Raw genomic sequence first — 22,815 nt, forward strand, 5'->3', positions numbered from 1 at the left:
AAATGCCTTCTGGGAGAAAAAAAAAATTGTTCGCGCGGGAAATATGAAATGAAGCATGAACAAATCTGCTTAGCATGCTTAAAATTGTATTTTATTATATGTTAGGAATATAATAATTAATTTAGTATTTTGGACATTAAAATTTCCATGTAAATAAATATTTGTGTAAATTTGATTAAGGTTAATTACTTGTATAAAGATAGTTAAAATTTAACTGTTTTTTAGTGATATAGACACAACCTTTTTTGTACCGATATATAAATTATTCTTGTTCATGCAACATATATCTTGATATTCATAATAAATATTATGTTTTTTAGTTCTTTAACATGCAACCATTATATATTTTCCTAATCCCCTTTTGTTCAAATAAATAACAAAGTATTTATAGTTTCAAGTTTTCTATTAATAAAGTTTAACTACAACTAATATATGTATCAAACATGCATGGTGTGGAATACAGGAAACTCTACTCCTTTATTACTCATAGTAAGAGGTGTGACAGTGCTGGAATTACAATACACAGCTTGATGCATTTCTGAAGGTTCCTAAAGTTGCTAGCTCTCCTGAATTAACAGTTTTCATCAGTGTTCATTACAGATGATATATACAGATCAAACATAATTCCCAGATCTAGGCACCAGTACCATTCTGTTCAAATACAGCACATGTATAGATCTTCCAGGCATCCAATTTGATCAATCGGTAACTGCAAATGTCTCTCCAATATCTTAGAAGGGTTACAAGAGCAAGCCTCTTTATATTGCATTATCTACCTGTGTACGGGGTGTTGCTAAAACGCGGAACGGAAAACGGAACGGAAAGCGGAACGGAATGGAAAATATCATCACGTTTATCGCTTAAAAAGGGTATAGACTGGCCAGAAACGATTTACTTTGTATCTTTTATTTATATCTAATGAATAATTAGCAACATGTTGTTATCTTATTAATATTCATATGAATGTCTATCAAGTATAGCATTGTATTCATTCAGCTTTAGTTGAGTACGGAAACGGAAAAATCAAATGTATACGAATTGTGAAACATTAACATGATTAAACGAGCAAATTAGCTATAACTTTTTACTTATTTTTCTTTTATGGTATTGCTGGCATATCAGTGTAACGTACGCAGTTAGTGAAAGCCTTTTATGCGTGTGTTGAGTATTTTTATATTTCAAATATGATGTACATGTACATACTTACATCAAAATTGAATTTTCGGTGTTCTAGACGATCTTTTATCATACAGACGATACAGTATCATTGAGATGGAAGAAAAAAAACCCGTAGGACTGACGACATTAAAAATTAAAATACAGTAAACATTAAAATACCCGGTAATTTGTGAAACTAGTAATTTGTGAAACTAGTATTTTTAGCAATGCAATTTTGTTTACGTTTGCATTACTAAGCAGTTGTTTATTCCAGCAGCTATATACATATGATCCGAATAGAGAGCTCTAGACGTTGCCTGGTTTTGATTTTCCGATTATATATTGGGACTATAGTCTGTCGATCCCATAATATTCATGCAGCACATTTGGACGATTTATAATGGAAAATGTTGAAATCTTTTCTCCATTTGGAAGTCACTCAGAAGACCTTGCACAATTTTTCAACACTATCATCCGGGTCTGTTGAAATGCAAAACCCCGTAGACTTCTTTATTTTTAGCCGTGTATTTATACCAGCTGATAAGCTAGAGAGGACGTTTTAAAGAAAGAATAATGAGAATGTTTAATGCTTCTAAATGAGAATTGCTTGAACCCTGAGGTATATATAAATATACAGCAAAAAGGGAATCGAGGATATTTTGGGACAGAATATAGTGGTCAATGCATGTACTGTTAATTTTGAGGAAATAAATATTCTTGAATAAATAATCTAATATTGCTAATCTTTCAAAAAAAATTAAAAAGGTACATAAAGTATATCGTTTTAGCATGATTAACAAATCTATGAGGTAAATAACATTAGATAAGATTTTCCGTTTTCCCTTCCGTTCCGCTTTCCGTTCCGTTTTCCGTTCCGCGTTTTAGCAACACCCCTGTGTACGTGACCTCAGTAACTTTGTATTAAAGGTGGTAGCTAGCTAGGGTACATTATCTTCAGCCGCCTTCCCTGTTAAGAATTTGAGAACAACATCACATGGGTTATCGGAAGATCATGATGTTCTGTGAGTCCCAAAATGATAACAACTATCCTTGCTATGAGAATCATATATAACAAACAGCACCCAGATGCTGATAGATTTCTCAAAGGTTGCTATACCGAACAAGACCAATGTTATGGTGTATGAATTATAGCTGTCTGCTGAAGTAGATGCAAGCTAGTTTTCTGTCCAGCAAAACACAATGAGTATATATACTAATAGAGGGCCATTTCTCATCTATATAAATGAGAACACATTAGATCTGGAGCACCTCAAAGAACAGTCTTTAATTAACCTACCGCTTTTTTGGGAATTATTAGGGATGTCAGAAAACTGCAAATTTACCTAGAATCCTCAGCGCCGGCTGGGAAAGCAGATTGGCTCAGGCACGTACGTAGCATTAGGGGGGGGCCAGGCCCCCCCCCCCCCCACTTTTTCTCACAGCAACAAATTTTTTAAAATTTACATATAAAAAATTGAATTATCATGGAGTTGGCCCCCCCCCCCCCACTTTTTTGGGAGTATGTAAAAAATTGATATGAAAATAAGGAAATGAGGAGTGAAATTGAAGTTATATACTATGCCATTTTAAATTTACCTAGAATCCTCAGCGCCGTCAAGATTTTTTGGACGAGTTTGGCCCCCCCACTTTCAAAAACGATGCTACGTGCCTGTGGCTAAATGCAAGATACTGGTAACCCATACATGAGGGAGGCAATCTGTATCACAACCAAACAGAAAGAATGTGCAACTAAACTATACATTCATCATGGAAGTATATCTAGCTGTTAAATTTCCTCCAAAGCCAGTTATATATACCCAAGAATCAACATTTCAACCATGCAACCAATCATGGAACCAAAACATAAGTTTTATAACTGAGAGAAACCTCTTATCACCTCCACAACTGGTAATATTAAGGGCAAATGCTACTGATCTTGAAGCAGAATGTCAGTCAGACCAAAGATGGAATATGGGTCAATCAACTGTCTGGGAACCTCACCTCAAGAAGTACTATTAATATATGCTGTGCAAGAAAGAAGAATTACAGCTATTAAATATGTTTATGACAAACAACTACATTATCACCATCAGGAGTGTCACACTGATGTAAGACAGGCTAGAGTGGGAGAGATCAGCCAACAAAGAATCCGGACCAAGGGTATCATGATGTATTACCGTAAGTTGTCCACTCCCAAGTTGTCTTCCCATTTTAGCCAAATAGGATCAGTCACAAGGGCCGCCGGGACACAGACAACAGTACTGAATCTCATTCTGCAACATATGGAATATTTCTTTTCTACCACAATTAGGATATGGAACAAGCTGCCTGTAGACACCATAAAGACTCTGTTACTGGAGTCCTGTTAGACCAGGATCCAGAGATTTATATTGAAGTTTTCAGCTTTTAATGGGTTAGTTGTAAATATTTCTGAAGACTCCTCCTTTTTCACATGCTTTCATGGTAAGACGAAGTGAGAAAATGCAACACAAAAGCATGATCCTTCACTTCAAAGGAAGAAGGAAAAAAATTGTCCCTATAAAAATTTCAAGAGGGATCATGATATCAAGAACCTATAATAAACTGTTGGTTTGTTTTGCTTTGAAGTTGATTTTCTTTGAATGTAAAATAAGCGCATACATTTTTAAGTTTTCTACAATACCGTTGTAAGATGTTCATATAGGCGAGATCTGTACAGCAAACTGTTTTTGTACTGAGAAGAAGTCGATCGTGGCTTATACTTAGAAGTTGAAGGAAAAGAGGCAAGGAAAGAGAAACAACGCCTTTCACATGTTGCGATTTAAATGAACAACCAATTTACGAAGACCATGATTTTTTGGTAGTCAGTGTCAAAAACACAGTTTGTTGTGGGCCTGTATATCCAGTCCTGTCTGGGTAAGGTTGAATATTATAAGTCGAAACTGGTTATCAACAGATTATTCAGTAAATCCTAAAACTGAGACTCAAAAAGTTTTTTAAAACATTTATTGTCATTGATCTATATAAAATAATAATTTTTTTCAATTTTTTTCCCTTTGTTTTGGCCAGTTTAATTTTGCAACACAATTCTCTAACATAAACAAATACACCTTTCACAGTGAATGCCATGTATTCTAGAAGATAATAAATGAAATGAATTACAATACATAGAATACAGGTATAAAAACACATAAATTTATGTCATTAAATAAATGATTTTCTGTTTGTTTTATGGCAACACTAAAATCAAGAGCTCGGCCCAGTTTACAGTTATAAAGACGTTTAGCATCACTGGTTAAAACAATATAATTAACATGCACATTTTTGCATAAATAATTTGCAATGCTTATTAATAACATAATGTAAAATGGTTTACAAATTCAGTCTTTGATTCCAAGCATTTCTGCACAGCACAGAATAAAAGAAAAGCATTGGCCTATTTTTTTTTTTAATCAATGCAATACTATACTGCATGGTGTATGAAAAAGTTTCAAACAAAGTCACTGTAATACAAACTTTACATTATGCAGCTTTCTTAGTAACACATCTCTTTCTCAAAAATACACGAGTACACCCTGCTATCATCATGTTTAATACAACTTTACAAATGCAGTACAGGATATGCTGAGACTGGAATGTTTCAAACTTTTTATAATACATCAAGTGCAATATACAGAATATGGCTTTGTTGGTTAAGTTTTTCACAGAATATAAATGATAAATATACAATTTTGACCATTAATTAAGTATAGAGGCCCTCTACGTCTTACTTTGTTGAAGCACAGAAATGATATGTTCTTCAGAAGCTGAATTGTCATCTCCCTGGCTATTAGCTAAAAGAAGGATTCCAAATCTTCAATTCTTTCATAAAATTCAAACAATTCTTTACACTTACGATACAGCTAAGACAAACAGTTTCTGAAGAACAATTATTGCAATATTATGTCATGGCTTTGAGAAAGGGTAAGAAAAACATTTCGATAACTAAGTTGAGGACAGAAATGTATTATATTGTTATACTGTTGAGATGCAGATACGTTTTCATCAGAAATGATTTATAAATCAAAGAGGATCATGTACAAATATATTCTCAATTTACACAGAAGTATGCCACTCTTATTTCATCCCTTATGAAGCAAATCTTTGTAATTTCATATTTCTAGTTACTAGTAAAATTACAGTAAACTATATCTCAGTGGAAGAATCAATTGTCAACTGAAACATCAATAACCCACAGTACCTGAAATTATTTAATATTTAAAGAGATAAACTATATAATATTTATATAACAAAGAAACAAAAAATGTCGTATTTTTGGTACATCTAGCTGATAACTTTCTCTCCTATATATATACTGTTGTTTGTACTCACATATTAATAATGACTAAATCTAATCCAACCCTGTTTCCCATGCTCCAAATTACAGAAGGAGAAAAACTGAGCTGTTAACAAAGACTTGAATAAACATTTATAATAGCACTATACATTGTATTTCTCCCCAATTCGCCCTTAACAGTTAGTATATGAAAATTCTATAAAAAGAATAAGAAGTATCACAAAACATTAAAAGTACACAAAAGATCTAAAGAGATGAATATTAAGCAGAAGCCAGCTCCTTCAAAAAGGTGTATTTCAAAACTCTCTCCAGGTAATACAGGAAAAAAATTGTGTTCACCAGAAATAGATGATTAAACAGGAAGGTTTTTAATTTTAACTGCAGATTTAGAGTACTTGTTTCTGGAATATGCACTGTACATGTATATTGAATTTAGCACAACTCCAGTGAATGATTATAAAGCACAAATAGGATACATGTAATTATTTTTTTTTAAATAAATAATATACAGTGCAATAATATTTTGATTTGATAAAAAAAAATTATCAGGCAGTTTTATATAAAGGTAAAGGGCAATAATAATTACCCCCCAACCCAAGATATTCACGTAGGAATGAATCATATATACCAATACAATAACTTGCGGAAATGTGCTGTCAATTACATAAAGCTGTTTGCAGCTGAATGTTTTGAAACTATAGAATTTTTTTTTTGCCTCTTTTTTTCACACAAAATTCCTGTTCTGGTAACAATTTGCTATGACTCTCATGTATGTAAATATACATAAAACATCAGCTGCCAACAACTCACATTAGCAGTAGAAAAAAAACATAACAGACCACTCCTGTCACTCATCAGTCACACGCGACATGTTATCGAACACAACGTCACACAATCTCACTCAAGAAATTCGCAGTACATTAATATAAAGCATTGGTTTTCTAGGTATAAAACACTAGCTCAGCCTGCAAGCATGGCCTTGATCGCTTTTGGTGTTGTCTCTTCGTTTAATGTTTTTGTTGTATATCTGGAAACAACAAAAAATGTTTTCGTTAAATCTTATTACAGATGTAAAAGAAAAGAAAGAGCATGCTCTTGGTATTAAATCATAAAATCAATATTTTTTTATTTTAATTTCTAATTCAATTTATCTTTGTTAGCTATTCTGTCGAAGATCTGTACAAATAGTGACCTATACAGACTTATATAAAGAATTATTCTATGCATAAAGGTAAATATAGTAAAACACGCTTATAATAACAAAGTGCAAGGGATGGGCTATTTTGCTTTGTTATAAACATTTGTTATATCCGTCAAGTTTACAACAAGAAATAAAATCACAGGGAATGAAAATCACTTTGCTGTAAGAGTCAATTCATTATAAGCGTTTTCGCTAGAACTGTGTTTTACTGTATACATGTAGAATGATAATGGGGATTCATTGATGAAAATTAATTTACCTGAACGAACTTTACATCATGTATGATAAGTATGTGAATGAAATGACTGGTTACGTTCTTTATTAACTATGGTTGTATGATGATTAATTTTTGTAAAAACAAAATAATGAAATTAAATTTCATGTAATTTTCATGTTTTCATAATACATGTACAAGTAACAGCTGATTTCTTTGTATATCTTTACTATACAAGTAAATGGAATGAATAGATATATACCAATACGTCTACAAGAATAGATTAAGTTACCTTAGCAATGCTGAGAAATAATAAAATAATAGTACTCAAAATTCAAATTGATCCAAAAATAAGTATATGTATGTACTGGTACTAAAAATCCTGATACATACTGGTACTGGTACATATACTCAAATTATCCCTATTTAATAATCTATATAGACTTCATAATATCAAACAATATTGAAATCAACTGAAATTATCTAAATATTATACTCTTTGGTCTTATTATTCAATATTTTGCTATTTGGTTCTTCAGCACACTCCTATTTATCTGACATTTCTTGTAGACTTTGTGGACCATTCCCTGCATTCTCAGCTTGTATCAAACAGTATATTTTTTTGTTTTTACCAACAATCCATGTTTGTATGTTTCATGCTAGTTGCAGGTCTGTAGCTCCCGGTCTGAAAAAATTCGGATGGACGACCATCCGAATTTTTTCAGACAGGGAGATACAGACCTGCAGCTAGTTTCATGCATGCTTTTTTTATTGGTTCTCAACTATTGTGTATGGAGTGTACCAATTGACTTTCTTGGTCTATAACATGTACTACACCTCTTGAAGAGTTCTCAAGGTATGCATATATAGTTCTACTCAGAATGATCCTTCTAGTGCCATATGTGATATGTTCTTTGCACATTTTTCTTATACAATAGGACAACTGGACACTTCTTCAACACTGACCTAGCGAAGTCATACAAATCAGCAGCTGTATAAATCTTTGTAAGTTTCTGATTCTTTAAAACATTATGCATTTTATCCATTTTTTTCCCTGCTTACCTTAAAGCATTTAGTAAGCCTTCCACCCTTCCTGGCTCTTGTTCTTTCAGTACCCTGATACAACTTTTGATCTGAAACAATTTAATTTCCAGTTGTACAGGTAAAATACAGTACCCGGTAAATAACATTTTTTGATTTCATTGAATACCGGGTAAGTTTAAGAGAATTTTATTTCCTATTTTGATTTCATGATTTTCAGTTCAAATTCATTGAATTGACTAAAACGATTTTTTATTAACCTATATTAAATCTTTATAGGCCTATATGAAAAAAAATTATCTAGTAGATATCATTTTAATGCATAATAAGTAATTCTCTTTCTAAACATTTGATGCCCACAGGACAAGCTCCCATCCACACAAACCAATTATTCTCTCCCTTAGAATCCTTCTTGCGATTTGAAAAACAAAAAAATATTTACTTTTTTAAACTATTAACTAGTACTGTAAGAACATACAATATTCTATGTACAAATGACAAGATGTACATGACTCTGACATGTATGGAAATAATACTGGTCAACAATATCAGGTCATAATTTCTATTACTCCTTGTTGGGTTTTAAATGAAAAAAAGCCCACATTGGAAATACTAAATAGATTAATACATGCATGTTCTGAGGTAAATGTATTGGAACTTACATCTATATTAGAAGATTTAGCAAAAGCTCCCACAGGATGAACATGATCGTACAGGATTATTACTCCCACCATTACTCGTAGACAAAACAATTTGGTTTCACTGTTTTGGAATCTGGCAACGTACTCTCTACAATTCAAAGAAAGTCAAAAGTCATGACAATAAACAAACAACTAAGGTGACACAATTATCAATTCACACTACAGTACTCTGCACTGAGCTATTGAGTCTGATGTTAAAAAGAGAGAGATTTAAAGTTAGAATCACCAAGCCTGATCACTTACGGCGTATTTATCATGACCCGACAGATGTTGGCCATGGTACTGAGGCAGTCGGTGGTGTTCTCTACAGGAAGCTCTTTGTGCGTGGACACAAACTTGGTGGTGGCTTCACCAAGCACCTTCAGCATGGGGGTGGCGGGGGCATAGAACAAGGACATTCGATTGGCCATCTCATTTGACACGACATTCTCATTTCCCTTGTTGTCATCCTGTGTAACGAGCAGAAATTCATTATCAATCATGTTTACTTGATTGTCTTACACTCATAGTTAGAAATGTTGTCAATGAACTAGTGGTATCCAGTTTTAATTATGCCTTTAATGGTAAATTCTGATGAATTCCAATTATTTGAATACTTTGCTTTACCAATTATTTGTAGAATGGCTGATTATTTGAAAACATTCGTTTGTACTCAAAATGATATTTGACGAAAAATCACCCTAATTGTTGCAACTATCATGCTTAAATACTTTTCACAAATATTTTTTGATCACCAGAAAGAAAATTTTATTCAAGTTTTCACAAATAGGCAATCAATTTGTGATTTTCCAGAAAGCATGCATTAAACATGACACAATTCACAAATTGTTTGGTAACAGCCTTTGAAAGCAGTCATCAAGTTCTCGTATTCATTACAGTGCACAAGAAATCCAGCACAAAGTTTGCAAAACATGAAAAAATTATCTGTACATACATTTAATATCATTATTATATCACCTATTTTCAGTTTTTAAGATGAGATAAATACCAAAATATAAATTACATTGATGAATAAAGGAATATGAAGTATAAATCAAAATGTAAAGATGCTTTCAAAACAAAATTCAAAATGCAAAAAAAAAGAATTGTCAAAATCATCAAAAGTGTGCATGACAACTGACATATCATTAACAGTGATATAATTACTATACATGTATCTCATTGTATAACATTTGATTAATATACCCAGTACATGTAATATAGATACATCAGATGACTGTTTTGTTTTAAATTAATTATCTGTCATTACTGATTTCAATTTAATCAATATTGTACACATATTGTTGGGCTATTACTTTATGATATACTGTACATATTTAAATAATAGATACCGTAGCTTTTACGTCATGTGAAATTGGAACCTGCAATCAAATTCACCTTTCTTACAGATCAATTTTAATGTGCTCTCAAATAATTTTATGTATCTAGCTGTTCTTTGTCAAACCTAAAAAAAACTCTAACAACAAAGGAAAAGAACCTCTATTTTACCATAACCTTTATACACACAGATACAGCATACTACATTAAGTCATTTCTTCCTGAAATTTGAACATTGTCCAACTGAACTTTAGGCATACATGTGATAAGTTGAAGACCACAAAATTGTACAGGAGTGACTGTCATAAAAAAGCTGGAATTTGGGTGAAGAAACAGTACACTGCTAATCAAAAAACGGCACAAAAATCGCTTACATTCTTCTGATATTAAGGCACCTTTCTTCTAAACTAACAAATGTATGCATTGTCGCAAGTGTCTTATTTTAAAAGTCGTAGTGGAGTTTTGAATGCTTTAAAATCTCATATATTGTGTTTTATAATAACATTTTTCTCACAAATCTACACATAAATTTCAGCACAAGAGAAACTTAAAACCATATCCTTTTTTTCAGCGCAATAATGGTAATTAATACCCGGTATGTTTAACCATCATATATATTACGTTTGGAGAGCTGGGTCATATAAATGTATAATCTTAAGTTGGCTTTATCTTTTTTATCAAGTTATGAACCATTAACAGTTATAATTAAGCACCCTAGGCTTCCGAAAGGGGAATCTTGATTTGGATTTTGGCGATAATTATTCACGCACGACAGTTTGTGTATACTACACAAGTGTCTGAAGGTCATGTGTCAGACATAGGTGAGGGTTTCCAGTGTCTCGCAAGGGAGAATAAGAACAAAATGAGCAGCATTTAGCAAGAAATTCAAAACACTGTACAAATTTTCATATTCTGTGAATTTTGGTGTCCTATCGGTACACCATAAATGAGGTAGAAAAAAAACACGGTACACTTTGCTTACCGTTAGTACATATACATATCACATGGATGACTTATTAAGGTCATTTATCGAAGAAAGACATGAAGATACAAAACATACCATCCAATTGTGAGAGAAAACAAGGGTATTACTGAAAAAACAAAACAAATGTGCAATCAGATTGATTGATTAATTAGTTATTTATTCTAAGACTTACTTCATTTGCCATCTTCATCCTGCTCAACGTTCGTCTGTAATAACTGAAGTCATTCTGTATTGATGGGTTTATCATCTGAAATAGATTTATTGATACATTGTATTACTGTACAAGTAAGATTCACGATGAGGTAATTAAAATCAAACAAGCATCCTCCCTTCAATTGTGTGACTGGTGCTCGAGTTAAAGAGTTCACTTGAATTATTGTACACAGATAGATTTTCACCCCCTTATATTTTTGCCACATTTGGTCTCATTTTTGAGCAGGCAAACTTAAGACTGTGAAAATTATCATGTCTCAGATTATTTTTCTTTTAACACAACTTTATCTTGGCAAATTCAAGACAAGGCAAAACCTTTTGCAACTGTAGAAGGGCATAAATAACACAGGGCGAAAAAAAACCCATGCATACAGTATTCTCTTAGAGGTTGATAAATACAGATAGCTCTCTCTCTCTCTCTCTCTCTCTCTCTCTCTCTCTCTCTCTCTCTCTCTCTCTCACATATTTACTCACCTTTGTATCATCAAATCTAAGAACAAAGTCTAAAATCTGAGCGAACTGTTTAAAACAAGCTTGCTGAGTCTCTAAATGTTCCCTGGGAGTTTTATCTATGGAACATAGCACCTCTAACAAGTCATGGACAGTGTGTTCTGGAAATATAAAACATGATTATTCATAAATCAATAAACAACAAGCACAGGTGTAAATCAGGGGACAGTATCATGGTAAGAAATGCCTTGAAAAGTTCAAAAAAGTATTTTCTGAAATATGAAACAAACTTATACAAAAGATGCTGGAGGACATGCACATCAAGTAAGAAAACATCCCAGTACATGTATTACATAATCCTAGATAAAAGAGTCTTCCCCCTACCTAATTTATTAGCAAATTCAAAGTAATTCTTTAATCTGGCTACCAATGGACAAACTGCCAGCCAAGCCTTCTCCTGGAAAGCATCGTTTGTTGGATTACTGATGGCCTGAAATAGAAAGTTATATTAACGCATTAACTGTTAGAAGAATTTATACAGAAGATAACCTTTTTCATTAACTACCCCATCAGAGATGAAGTAGTACCGTTATATAATTAACAATAGCCGATCCTCAGCAATGTTTGACAACTCTAAATATCCTGATTTTTTTTTATTCGTACAATAAATTTGCTTTTTATATAGACAAATTTAATTAGTCTTTAAGTGTTAATATTACAATAAGCCATTCAACGAACTGCTTGGCTTAGTGGCTCCATGGAGACCTACTACATGTACCTACTACCTAGAGGTAAAGGGCTTCGAGCCACTGTTGCACTGATACAACCTTTTCTTTTTTCGGATTTGATCTCAACTTCTATACATTAGTTATTACATTGTATTCATTGTGGCCAAAATGTAATAACTTCATAATAACTTCATTAAATGCATGGATACCATTGACAATTTTCTGTGTTATTTCATTTATAAATTTTGAAGGATAAATAATATTTTTAGGATAAAAATAATTCTTTGATGCTGAGGATTGGAGAATCTAAGGACTTTAGATCTTATACAAATATATTTTTTTGTTCTTGGCATCTTCTTTGATTCACATGGCCACATGATTTTACACTCAAAAGCATACAATTAGGATGGTAAAATAGGATGGACAATGGGATGAAATATATCATTATGGGGTAGAACTTTTTAAAGTCTTCTCCTGTCCCTATTGCTAACCTGTTTGATATCTTCTGTGGCCCCTGTATACTGTTGTATATCCTGTAATATCGTTTGACTCTCATTTAGAACAGCTTGTACTTTCTCCCACACTTCTTTCTCTTCATCAGTTGGCTGAACACCTGTAATTATCCAATAATTTTTATTTAAACACCAAACACAAAAGAATGCAGTAGATAACATTATCAATTTAAAATCCATGCCTAAATATAAAAAGTTTGTAAAAGAAAATAGCAGAAATGTCATGATAATAGTCTCAAATAATCAATCAAGTGTAGAATTCTTTTTATGAAAAGTAAAAATGTGCATACTAGATACAAAGTTGAAAAATTACATCATCAAAGATGAAAAAAAAAATGAATAACTATCTGGAGAGAAATTAGTTAAATTTAAAATATATAGAAACAATTAAAATTTGTGTTGATCTATAATTGAGCATGCAGTATATAGTTGAAACGGTAAATAAGTGGAGCTTTATTGACTACATGTATCGATCACTATACAATAATATACACTATATGAAGTCGTTGTTGCTATGAGTAGCATGCAGATCAACAAGAACCAGAATTGAAATGAGTATATTTACAAGACACATTCTATGTCTACAGGGAAATTTGCTATTATTAGCAGGCTTCATGCAGTCATCATGGTTCTTCAGGTGTCTCTAGCAGGTATGCCATGCTTACAGTATCTGGGAAATTGTATTTACCAGTTTAAGATCAATACACAGCAGTGTTAGCCTGAAAAAATGCCTCAAAAAATTTTGCTCTTGCAATTTTTTTTAAAAGGACACAAAATAAAGTGGGATTTATGTATATAACACAGAAACAATAAACTCTCAGCCAAGAAGGATAACTCTGACGAGGATGTCTCATGTTTATGAACTACTGTATACAGGGTTATTATTGCCCTGTGTTATTTTCGCCCTTCTACACTTGCAAATGGTTTCGCCCCATCTTAAATTCGCCCATGCAAACACGATTGTGTACCAAAGAATTAACATGAAACATTGGTATTTGCCCAGTCTTAAATTCGCCCTCTGACAACAAGGGTGAAAGGGGCGAAAATAAAACGAGGGCGAATATTTCCCTGTATACAGTATTTCTAGTTTAATGACCAGCACAATTTAGATTTCCATCCACTCCATGTATTTTCAATCCATTTGCTCTCATGGCCAGTGGGCAAAAGGGCTGGATTTAAATGTTATTTTATGTTTAAAATGTTTTTAAAAATCAATGGATGACATATTAAGCAATCGGTCATATGACAGATTCAGTTGACCTACCATAATTATAATGAAATTATTTTCTAAGCTAATGGTTGAACTGCAATTGTAATAGCTAGTTGACTTGTGCTGTAGGGGAATGGTCTATTTATAAGTTTCTAACGATCAGGAATAAAGTTTTATCTTATTACCAATTAATTAAATATATTTTTTTTTACGTACTGGTAATTTTCCTGCTTTTAATAGGACAATGGTACATGTAATCAAAACTACAAGGGGAACTTGATATGAAGAGTCATTTAATTTGGTTGATTTTAATTTTACTCAAAAAAGGCATTCTTTCAGATTTTACATATCTGCATGTGTAATTAATTCTTCTTTTAAATTAGTTGGTATATCACCAACATATTGATACCATTTATATATTCATCTATTATCAGGAAATCAGTACCCAGAATTTCCTGGTATGTTTGAAAATGGGTGTTAATTAAGTAGCCCATACACACTAAAAAAAAAAAGCAGCCAGGCAAAATAAAGTTTGAGAATTGACAACATTCAGTGGGAGTCAGGCACCTCGTTTTCATTGGAAGAAAAACTTACTCTCAAAGTCAACAAAAATGTCATAGTCTCTGGAAGCAGAGGAGTCGGCCTGACATAAAACTTTTAACAAATTTCCCATTACAGTTGGCAGGATACAGCTGCAAAAATCATGACCAGAGGAAATTCAGATTACAATGCATTCAATATGGCATACACTTACTTTCAAAATCTACAAAAATGTCATATTTGTTTGAGGATGCGTTTTCATCTCGCAACAGAATCTTTAACAAATTTCCCATGGTAAAATGGCAATTCTGTAAAATCAAAATATCACATTACAATATAATGAGATACATTTATACAAATTGCATATAACTTTTTTATATACTAGTACTTGTACAATTGTGTCACCTACTTTGATAATGTCAATCCAATTTTTTTCTGAAACTACAATTACCGTAATTGCTAAGAAAGATAAAGACCCCGAAAAAAAATATCCGCACCATCAATTTGCACATGTTCGATATTCCATGGTTTTAGCATTATTTTAGCTATTAATTATAAGTATATGCATGCTTATTAAAATCAATTTAACTAATCTTAAAAACTTATATCATGAAACACATCTTCACTAGCCAAGCTAGGGTTTTCGGTCAATTATCACTTCCCTTAAACCCATGGCAGAGCTTAATATTAATTAAGGGGAGCAGAGTGGACCAAAAATCCTTGGCTTGCGAAAATGGTAGGTTTTTTTCTTTTTTTAATAAATTTTCATGAATAACATGCTTTTTGCCCAGTTTTTAGTTTACTTTTGTACATTTAGTACTCTGGTAAACATGCATCCTGATCTATGTACTTTCTATGCAAGACATACATTTATAGAAAACCTGTCTAGTCCTAAATTATTTAATGAGATGAATTCATTTGATTAAATTAAAAATGTTTTCAATATTACACCCTGGCAAAGACAACTTAAAAGTACCGGTACCCTAAAATATGTCAGGCAAGTTAATTCTTTATTTCCTTTAAAAAGCAAAATGTGACCTAATGCAGTTGTCCTATTCGTTGTGCATACTATTTGCCAGATCTTGGGCGGTTTATGTCAAGCTGCAAATCCCTTTTCAATTCCTTGTCATGTTAATAATTACACAAGGAACCTTCCTTAAAACAAATTTTAAGTCTAAACCCTAACAATGGGAAATCATCACAAGGAAATCCTGACTTTTTGACATTATAAATCAGAAAAGCACTCAATTCATGTTTCTAGTTTTTCAACCTAGTGTGTATAAATATCATGTTTTTTATCACATGTTTATCTTAATATGTAGTGGATATCACTCATGTTACACAATTATAGCTCTTTTTGAGTTCAATACTATGATTTAGCTACCCTCAAAGTACAATATTCGTTGAGCTGAAAGGGAGGTGAATATTGTACTTCGAGGGTAGCTTAATCATTGTATTGATCGAAAAACAACAATAATTGTTTTATTATATGATTCTGCAAAGAATTGATACAGACATATCAAATAGAGTTTTATCAAGCGTAGATTTTATCTTTAATAGCGGAACAATTGAGAACACAATTTTTCATTGGATGATCTACCAGTATTTTTAGTCCAATGTATAGAAAAATCAAATGTTAATATTGACCTCCTAGGTCACATGCAGGTGAATATAACATTCTATTTTTTTCTAGATTGTTGGATATCAGGCAATCAGAGAGCTAGGAATTACCGTAATCAAACAAATAATGAATATTATTATAACAGTAACTTGATCCAAAGGGTTGAATCACGATAACTTGCCAGGCGCAGATCATCAGATCAAACGAGATGCGAAGTTTTCTATCCCTGATCCTAAGGCTCGGGGATAGAAGACACGCAACGAGTTGGATAAAAATCATATATTGCAAATCATGAGAGATCCTATATATACATTAGTACATCTTTTTTAATTGAATGATATTTCCTTTTACACCCATGGTGATTGAAGATTACTCATTTATTCAAAATTGAACACACACACTTATATTGTTGACAATTGACACAAGTACATTGATGAGGCCTTACTGGCTCCAAACCTGTTTAATACACTAAAATTTAATTAATGTAGAATTTTATTTTAAACATGATATTGTTGTAATTTTCAATGGAAAAAAAAATCAACAAACAGTGTCCATAAATTTAAAGGATATATGAATTATATATCGGTATGTGTACAACATTCTCAAATGGTTTTAGGTGGCTAATATTCCTTCATGTATATTACACTGATCAAATTTTACAAGAATGTACACATATACACACAATACTCACTAACAGCTGATGAGTCCCTAGCTGAGGATAAGCCTCCTCTATACAGCACAGATCAATGAGGGGTAAACAAATACCAGTAATTAGCCATGATCATGATGATAGCCTTGGTATCATCCCTATCAGTGTTATTTGTGCTGGGGGTTTTACACATAAAGGTGACACAATGCATGAAGGAAATACTTAATCAATACTTAGAACACACTGTAGCTTTTTTATAATCCCAAGCTACAGATCTCTGGCAGAAAGAGTTCAAATGCAGCTAATTTACAATTCTTCTGGGGTTCTAAAATTTCTTCTGAGCCTTAAACAGGGCATAATTGATATGATTTTCTATCATGGAGAGAGGAAGATTTTACAAGTTTCCCTTTAGATTTACTTCCTCAAAGACCTGTTGAGGGATTATAAATTACCTCTTTTTACCACTTTGTCTGCCCCAAGTTTCTTCCTAATTGAAACCAACAGCTACACCCTTTTCTACCTTGTTCAAGTTCCTCAGCTTTCTTTGAGTTTGTAATGTTAGGACTAAATTTAATCTGAAAGACAGAACAAAATAATAAATAATATGAAAAGTACATGAAAATTGACGACATTAATACACAGTCTTATACACATTCCCATTTCCTTCCCTTTATTTTTAGCTAAAATTAAGTGTTCTTTATAAGTTAAACTTCCTTATAACTCAAATTCTGAATGTATCTTTGATTTAATATTTTTAAAAATCTTTGTTTTAAATTTTAAATAAGGAAAACAGTTGTGAGGGTACAAAAGAAATCTAACAATTTAAATACAGCTATGCAGCAGATAAACACTGAGAATTAAAAGTTAGAGAATATTTTGTTAATCTAAAAACTTCTTTAATGCATGTACATGGATTAAGTTTGCTAACAAAAGATACCCTGAAATATCTCTGAACTTGCACATACAAGTTTACAAAGAGCAGATTGATAGTCCAGGATATTCTTCAACCATCTCAATAAGAAATTATTCTCAAGGCAATTACCCGGTAAAAAAAGATTAAAACATATAACCATAAATAAAGAAATCAGGAACCTTTTCCCAGGTAAAAGATATACACATTTTAAGTAATTGACCTTGACATGGGGTCAATCAACCAGTATGATAAAAGAGCTGAAATCCTACCCCACTGTTAAATGGTATTGAATGACTAGAGCTGATCCAGTATGTAGACACTGCGATCCATACCCCCGCTCTGTACGAACTTCACGCTCTCCTAGGAGCAGTACACAAACATCACTAACGGAACTCAGGGGCTTAGTGAACTCTTACAGGAAGTCAATCACTTTTCTGGTTATACCAGTGACTACGTATATCTCATGTTTATCATCTCTATCAGAATTGTCAATTCCAGCGTTTGGTTTCACATGTTATAACACAACTTCAGATGAATATAAAGTATCAAAAATACAATTTCCCCTAATACGAGTCTTTCTCACACAAAACAGTTCAGAGACTCTCTATGTCTTTTATAGGTCAAAAAGTCATAATATACTGTTCTCTCCCTGCCCATGTGTATAAACAGCTGTATACAGAAGGGTAAATGCCACATCCAATAAATGATTCTTCTGTTATACTGCAGTATCTAAGACAAAAATGCACATTAATATCACCTACTCTCCCTGTGTCAAGATTACACCATTAACATCTGTTTCCCAGGTATGTACTATATGCTGGAATCATATGTTCTGTCTCCACTAAATGTTTTCCATGAAAATTATTCTCTAGTGTTTAAAAGCATTCACTTTCCTCCTTCATAATTCTAAGAAATTCTCTATCAATTACCAGTATACTAGCTGAAACTTTAGATTTGTTTTTCCTTTAATAATAAAAACACTAATAATCTTGTAATTTTTATCATATATTTCTGTTTATTGAGAGAGAGAGTTCCCAGGGTTATAAAATTACAATTGTACCTGCCTTCAATAGTCATTTAATACTGCAGGTAAAACTTTTTTCCAGTTCTTTACTTAGCATTACATTTCTTGGTCCATTAACCCTGTTATTAATTAATATTACTCCTCAAATGAAGCACCTGAGTGTAAGCATTACCTACATACCACAGGGATAACCTACACAGGCTTCACAGACCAGTGCGTGTACTACAGTACAAATCACCTGCCACACAGTCTAACACACCACCTACTACAATGGACAATGAAGTTGTACTAGAAGAAAATCACACTATACTGACTATAGCCACTAGAAGTACCTGTACTTTGCGACTGAACTCACACTGCTCTACCTGAGTTAAAATCGTGGATATCATGTAAAAGAGTATACTGTATACAAAACATTGATGGTTTTCATGGCTTTTTACAACTAAAGCAAGGGTCCATTTTGGAATTACTCCAACTTTAAACTTTATTTCCCCACCTATTTCCAATGCTAGAATTCAATTTTGATCATACAGCTTCTGACAAAATCAAATCACAATCAATATACTGTAGTTTCAGTCAATTTGTCTGCACAGCACCGGAAATCTAACCATTTTTTGAAAACTGTCTTCAATAGAATCATTTTAACACTGCCTTGGACTTTCAGTAGGACGTAACTATTTCTTGGGTCAAAACATGTTAAAATGATGCTGGTTTCAAGCATAATATATACCAATTGTGATTGCGTAATCTTCGCTCAAAAGCCAGGCAAATCTTGTTGACTTCAAAGAGCCATGGCTGAGTGGCCTACAATGAAATAGACAGGCCTACGTCATATTGCCGTTTGACACAACTACCCAAAGTCCAAGCTCTTGTTAAAATGGTTCTATATTCCAAAACTGACTTCAGGCTCTATAAAACTTAGTAAGTAAGAAATATTGAATAATTTCAGTGCCAAAAAAGACACAAATTTCCAAAAAATAAGTCTGAAAAAAATCCTGACAAAGTAGACTTTTTCTAGAAGTATACTGGTATATTCTGTCTTTAGTAGGCAAGTGTCCCTATTCCTATGTTATGCACAGACCAGAAATGTTAGGTTATAAAAGGGCTTACGTATTAGCATTCAACACCATATGTTTAGTTGTTAAGAATATCACAAGAACAAGTGCAGCACTTGTATTTACTGTACAATGTTATGTACACAACAAAGATGCAGGACTCCTTTCAATCTGAATTATCAATTAACAATTCATGCACTTGAAAAGATGCTCTCATTTTCCTTGAAAAATTGTATAATACTTGTTCTGACACTTAATATATCTTTTTTCAATGATGATTCATTGCAGTTTTAAAACAAAAAAATACAGCTTGATAACACAATTTACTCTATAGACAAGTAAGTGGCATTACATTTCCGCCAATTTAAGACAGCTATTTGTAAATTATTAACACTTTTTTGAGAGTGACTATATTTGGTAGTAAAACCAGGGCTGAGCTGGGATTTTGAAAATTAAAACTGGGATTTTTCTGATTACTGGAAAAAAAACTCATTGCTCCAGCACATCGAATTGTTTTATTGCTCTCGATATCAAGATAAACACCAAAATGAGTAATTAAGGTTTACTACACATTTTAGTCACTAGGAAAATTACAATCTGTAATACTGTGAAATCATTTATTTTCGTGGGGGCCAATATTCGTGGATTGTGGTTTTTTTTGTTTATTCATGGGTGTTTCGTGGATGCGTCGGTTTTCAATTTCAGTAAGATAGATATATATATATAACTCTTTCTAAATTTGCGTTCGTTGAGGATGTAAATTTGTTGAGGAGGGCTACCCACAAATACTACGAAAAATGAGCCACCACGAATTCTAATGATTCCACAATATTTATTGAAAAACGTATTGTTTGATAATAAAACTCTCGGCGAAGACATCATATGTTGTAACAGAATATTTCTGTAGTTTTCATGCAGAACAAATAAGTATTTTCCCAGAAGAAACACAGTTTTCATTTTCAAAAATCCGCTGGCCCAGGTTTTGCTACCCATTTTAATCACACTCCACTTTTACAGTACTATTTTAACAAAAAAAAACACCAAAATCAATGTTAAACCTTGCCATATTAACCCATAAGAAACAATGTCTTACAAAGTTACAAGTAGCAAAATATCTCTACTGTATTCTAAAATTCATATCATCTTCCTTCTACATGTATTTGACCTCACAAAATACTGTAAAATCATTAGAACTTGTGGAGGCTCTATTTTCGTACTCTTTGTGGGTAGCCCTCTACCAATTATTTACATCCTGAACAATAGCAAATTATGAAAAAATTAGTTTTCTTACTGAATCTAAATTTAAAACTGATGCATCCACAAAATTACATCTCCATGAATAAGCAAATAACCCACAATCCATGAAAATTGGCCCCCATGAATTTAAATGATTCCACAGTATAGCCTTCTTTTCAGAGCATTTTATTCTTAGTATAGCTCAGTATTAAAATGTTGAAGCCCTCATTCCAATTGTCACCCCTCTCTTACACCAAGAAGTTATGGTACATAAAAAAAAATTCTTTACACTACATTGCTCTCATAATAATTTTACTCCATTTTCTTCAGAATTATTTTTTCTATACGGTTTAAATTTAAGGTAAGATTGGACAGTACTTTGTTCTTGAAGCATCCAGATATATGTATTAGAAGTACATTGATAGAATACGCTAATCAATTACCAGGTAATCCTTATCCTTACCACAAATGCAACATTACTCGAAGCTAGAACTCCAATACACCTGTTCCTGAATTGACATATGATCCTGTTCCTTGTGGCACTCTGGTATGAATAATGTGACAATAATCTCACATGAGTGAAACTGATCTATTATATCAATGCCAGTCATGAAAAAATGATGCTCCAGAAGTAAAACACTGTGACGGTTGTTCCTTTAATCAATACTATACTAATTGATTGCACAAAGCTACGCATGCATGACAATATCTGGACTTTGATCAATGGTGAGTTTAGGTAGAGGAAAGAATTATATATTTCCCAAGAGAGTTAAATTATTTCCCTAGTTCAGGTTGTTTCACTGATGCAAAACTACATACTACATGTATATAATGCATTAAAAATACTTAATAAATGCAAAGCTGGGTGTTACATCCCAATACAGCTATGATTGATGTAATTTTGAAGTATATAACAGTAAGTATTATTTACAGCGACTTATACAAGCAAGAACTTGTGATTATAGTTCAAGTGTACATCATATATATCATACTACTGTTATGTCCATAGTCAGTATATTATTAAGATATGTGTATAACCTTCAGAGACACAAAAAATACTGACCAATGGCATACTTGAAGCTGACAGCATGTTTAAAAAATTCCCTCTGCATCAAACCCCATAAACAGACTAGTGTGACCACAGTGCACTTTGTGTTTTACTATCATTTTACTCTTTGTACACTTACCTGACAAAAACAGGAAGCTCTAGATAAAGCTCTAAAATAATGTTTACTTCTCCTTTTCCTCATGAACTGATCTTTGATATGATGTAGATATTACACAAAGAATGTATTCTTACGATACACATCATGTACATATTTAGTGTTATAAATCGGTTAACTTAAGAGCCAGTTTCTCTATAAATAGACGTCCCGATACTGTACTACTAAATTGGAAAGTTGTGATGAAGGAAGTAAATAAGCGTACAAAATCGCAGAAGATGAAAGAGAAAATATAAAACAATATATACACACACCCATATAGAGGAAACGGGAACACCCGGTCGTGAAAATAAAACTTTAACTTAGAAAGACACACAAATATAATAATAAGTATACCGTGTTTTCTGGTCCCGTCTCCTTTTCTTGATGTACGGGAATATTTCCGGGTCACCCACTCTCCAAATAAGGCATTTGCCAACGAAAATTTCAGAGTTGTCTCCCATAATTTTCTAATGCTGGTTCTTTATTTAATTTTTAACAAACGTTTGATGTTCACGAATTAGTTCATT

General features: G+C 32.6%; 1 protein-coding gene across 15 annotated transcripts; it reads right to left on the reverse strand.

Moving 5' to 3' along the window:
• Nucleotides 1-4,126: 4,126 nt before the first annotated feature.
• LOC105347418 (CYFIP-related Rac1 interactor B) lies at nucleotides 4,127-22,781 on the reverse strand. Of its 15 annotated transcripts, none has more exons than XM_011456507.4 (12): nucleotides 22,643-22,781; nucleotides 17,376-17,430; nucleotides 14,800-14,893; nucleotides 12,815-12,936; nucleotides 11,980-12,085; nucleotides 11,620-11,756; nucleotides 11,105-11,179; nucleotides 9,962-9,991; nucleotides 8,874-9,079; nucleotides 8,592-8,718; nucleotides 7,951-8,021; nucleotides 4,127-6,500 (listed from the first exon to the last, which is right to left on the reverse strand). In XM_011456507.4, exons 1-12 carry the CDS (start codon nucleotides 22,747-22,749, stop codon nucleotides 6,434-6,436), a joined length of 1,197 nt encoding a protein of 398 aa, XP_011454809.2. In that variant the 5' UTR covers nucleotides 22,750-22,781; the 3' UTR covers nucleotides 4,127-6,433. The 15 variants fall into 15 exon arrangements, with proteins under 15 accessions (XP_011454809.2, XP_011454806.1, XP_011454805.1 ...); XM_011456504.4 differs by lacking the exon at nucleotides 14,800-14,893 and adding an exon at nucleotides 14,640-14,737 and having other exon boundaries at nucleotides 17,308-17,430; nucleotides 22,643-22,736; XM_011456503.4 differs by having other exon boundaries at nucleotides 17,308-17,430; nucleotides 22,643-22,736.
• Between the last annotated feature and the right edge of the window lie 34 nt (nucleotides 22,782-22,815).

This window comes from Magallana gigas, chromosome 7 (genome assembly GCF_963853765.1).
Source record: "Magallana gigas chromosome 7, xbMagGiga1.1, whole genome shotgun sequence".
NCBI classification, from domain to species: Eukaryota; Metazoa; Mollusca; class Bivalvia; order Ostreida; family Ostreidae; genus Magallana; species Magallana gigas.

Excerpts from the sequence above, each read along its gene's own strand:
- LOC105347418 (XM_011456507.4), bottom strand. The coding sequence starts at position 22,749 with ATGGGAGACAACTCTGAAATTTTCGTTGGCAAATGCCTTATTTGGAGA. Across the intron at positions 12,937-14,799 it reads CATTTTTGTAGATTTTGAAA|GTGTTCAGCCAACTGATGAA; the intron begins GTAAGTGTATGC and ends GGATAATTACAG. Across the intron at positions 6,501-7,950 it reads GGCTTACTAAATGCTTTAAG|ATATACAACAAAAACATTAA; the intron begins GTAAGCAGGGAA and ends TGTTGTTTCCAG.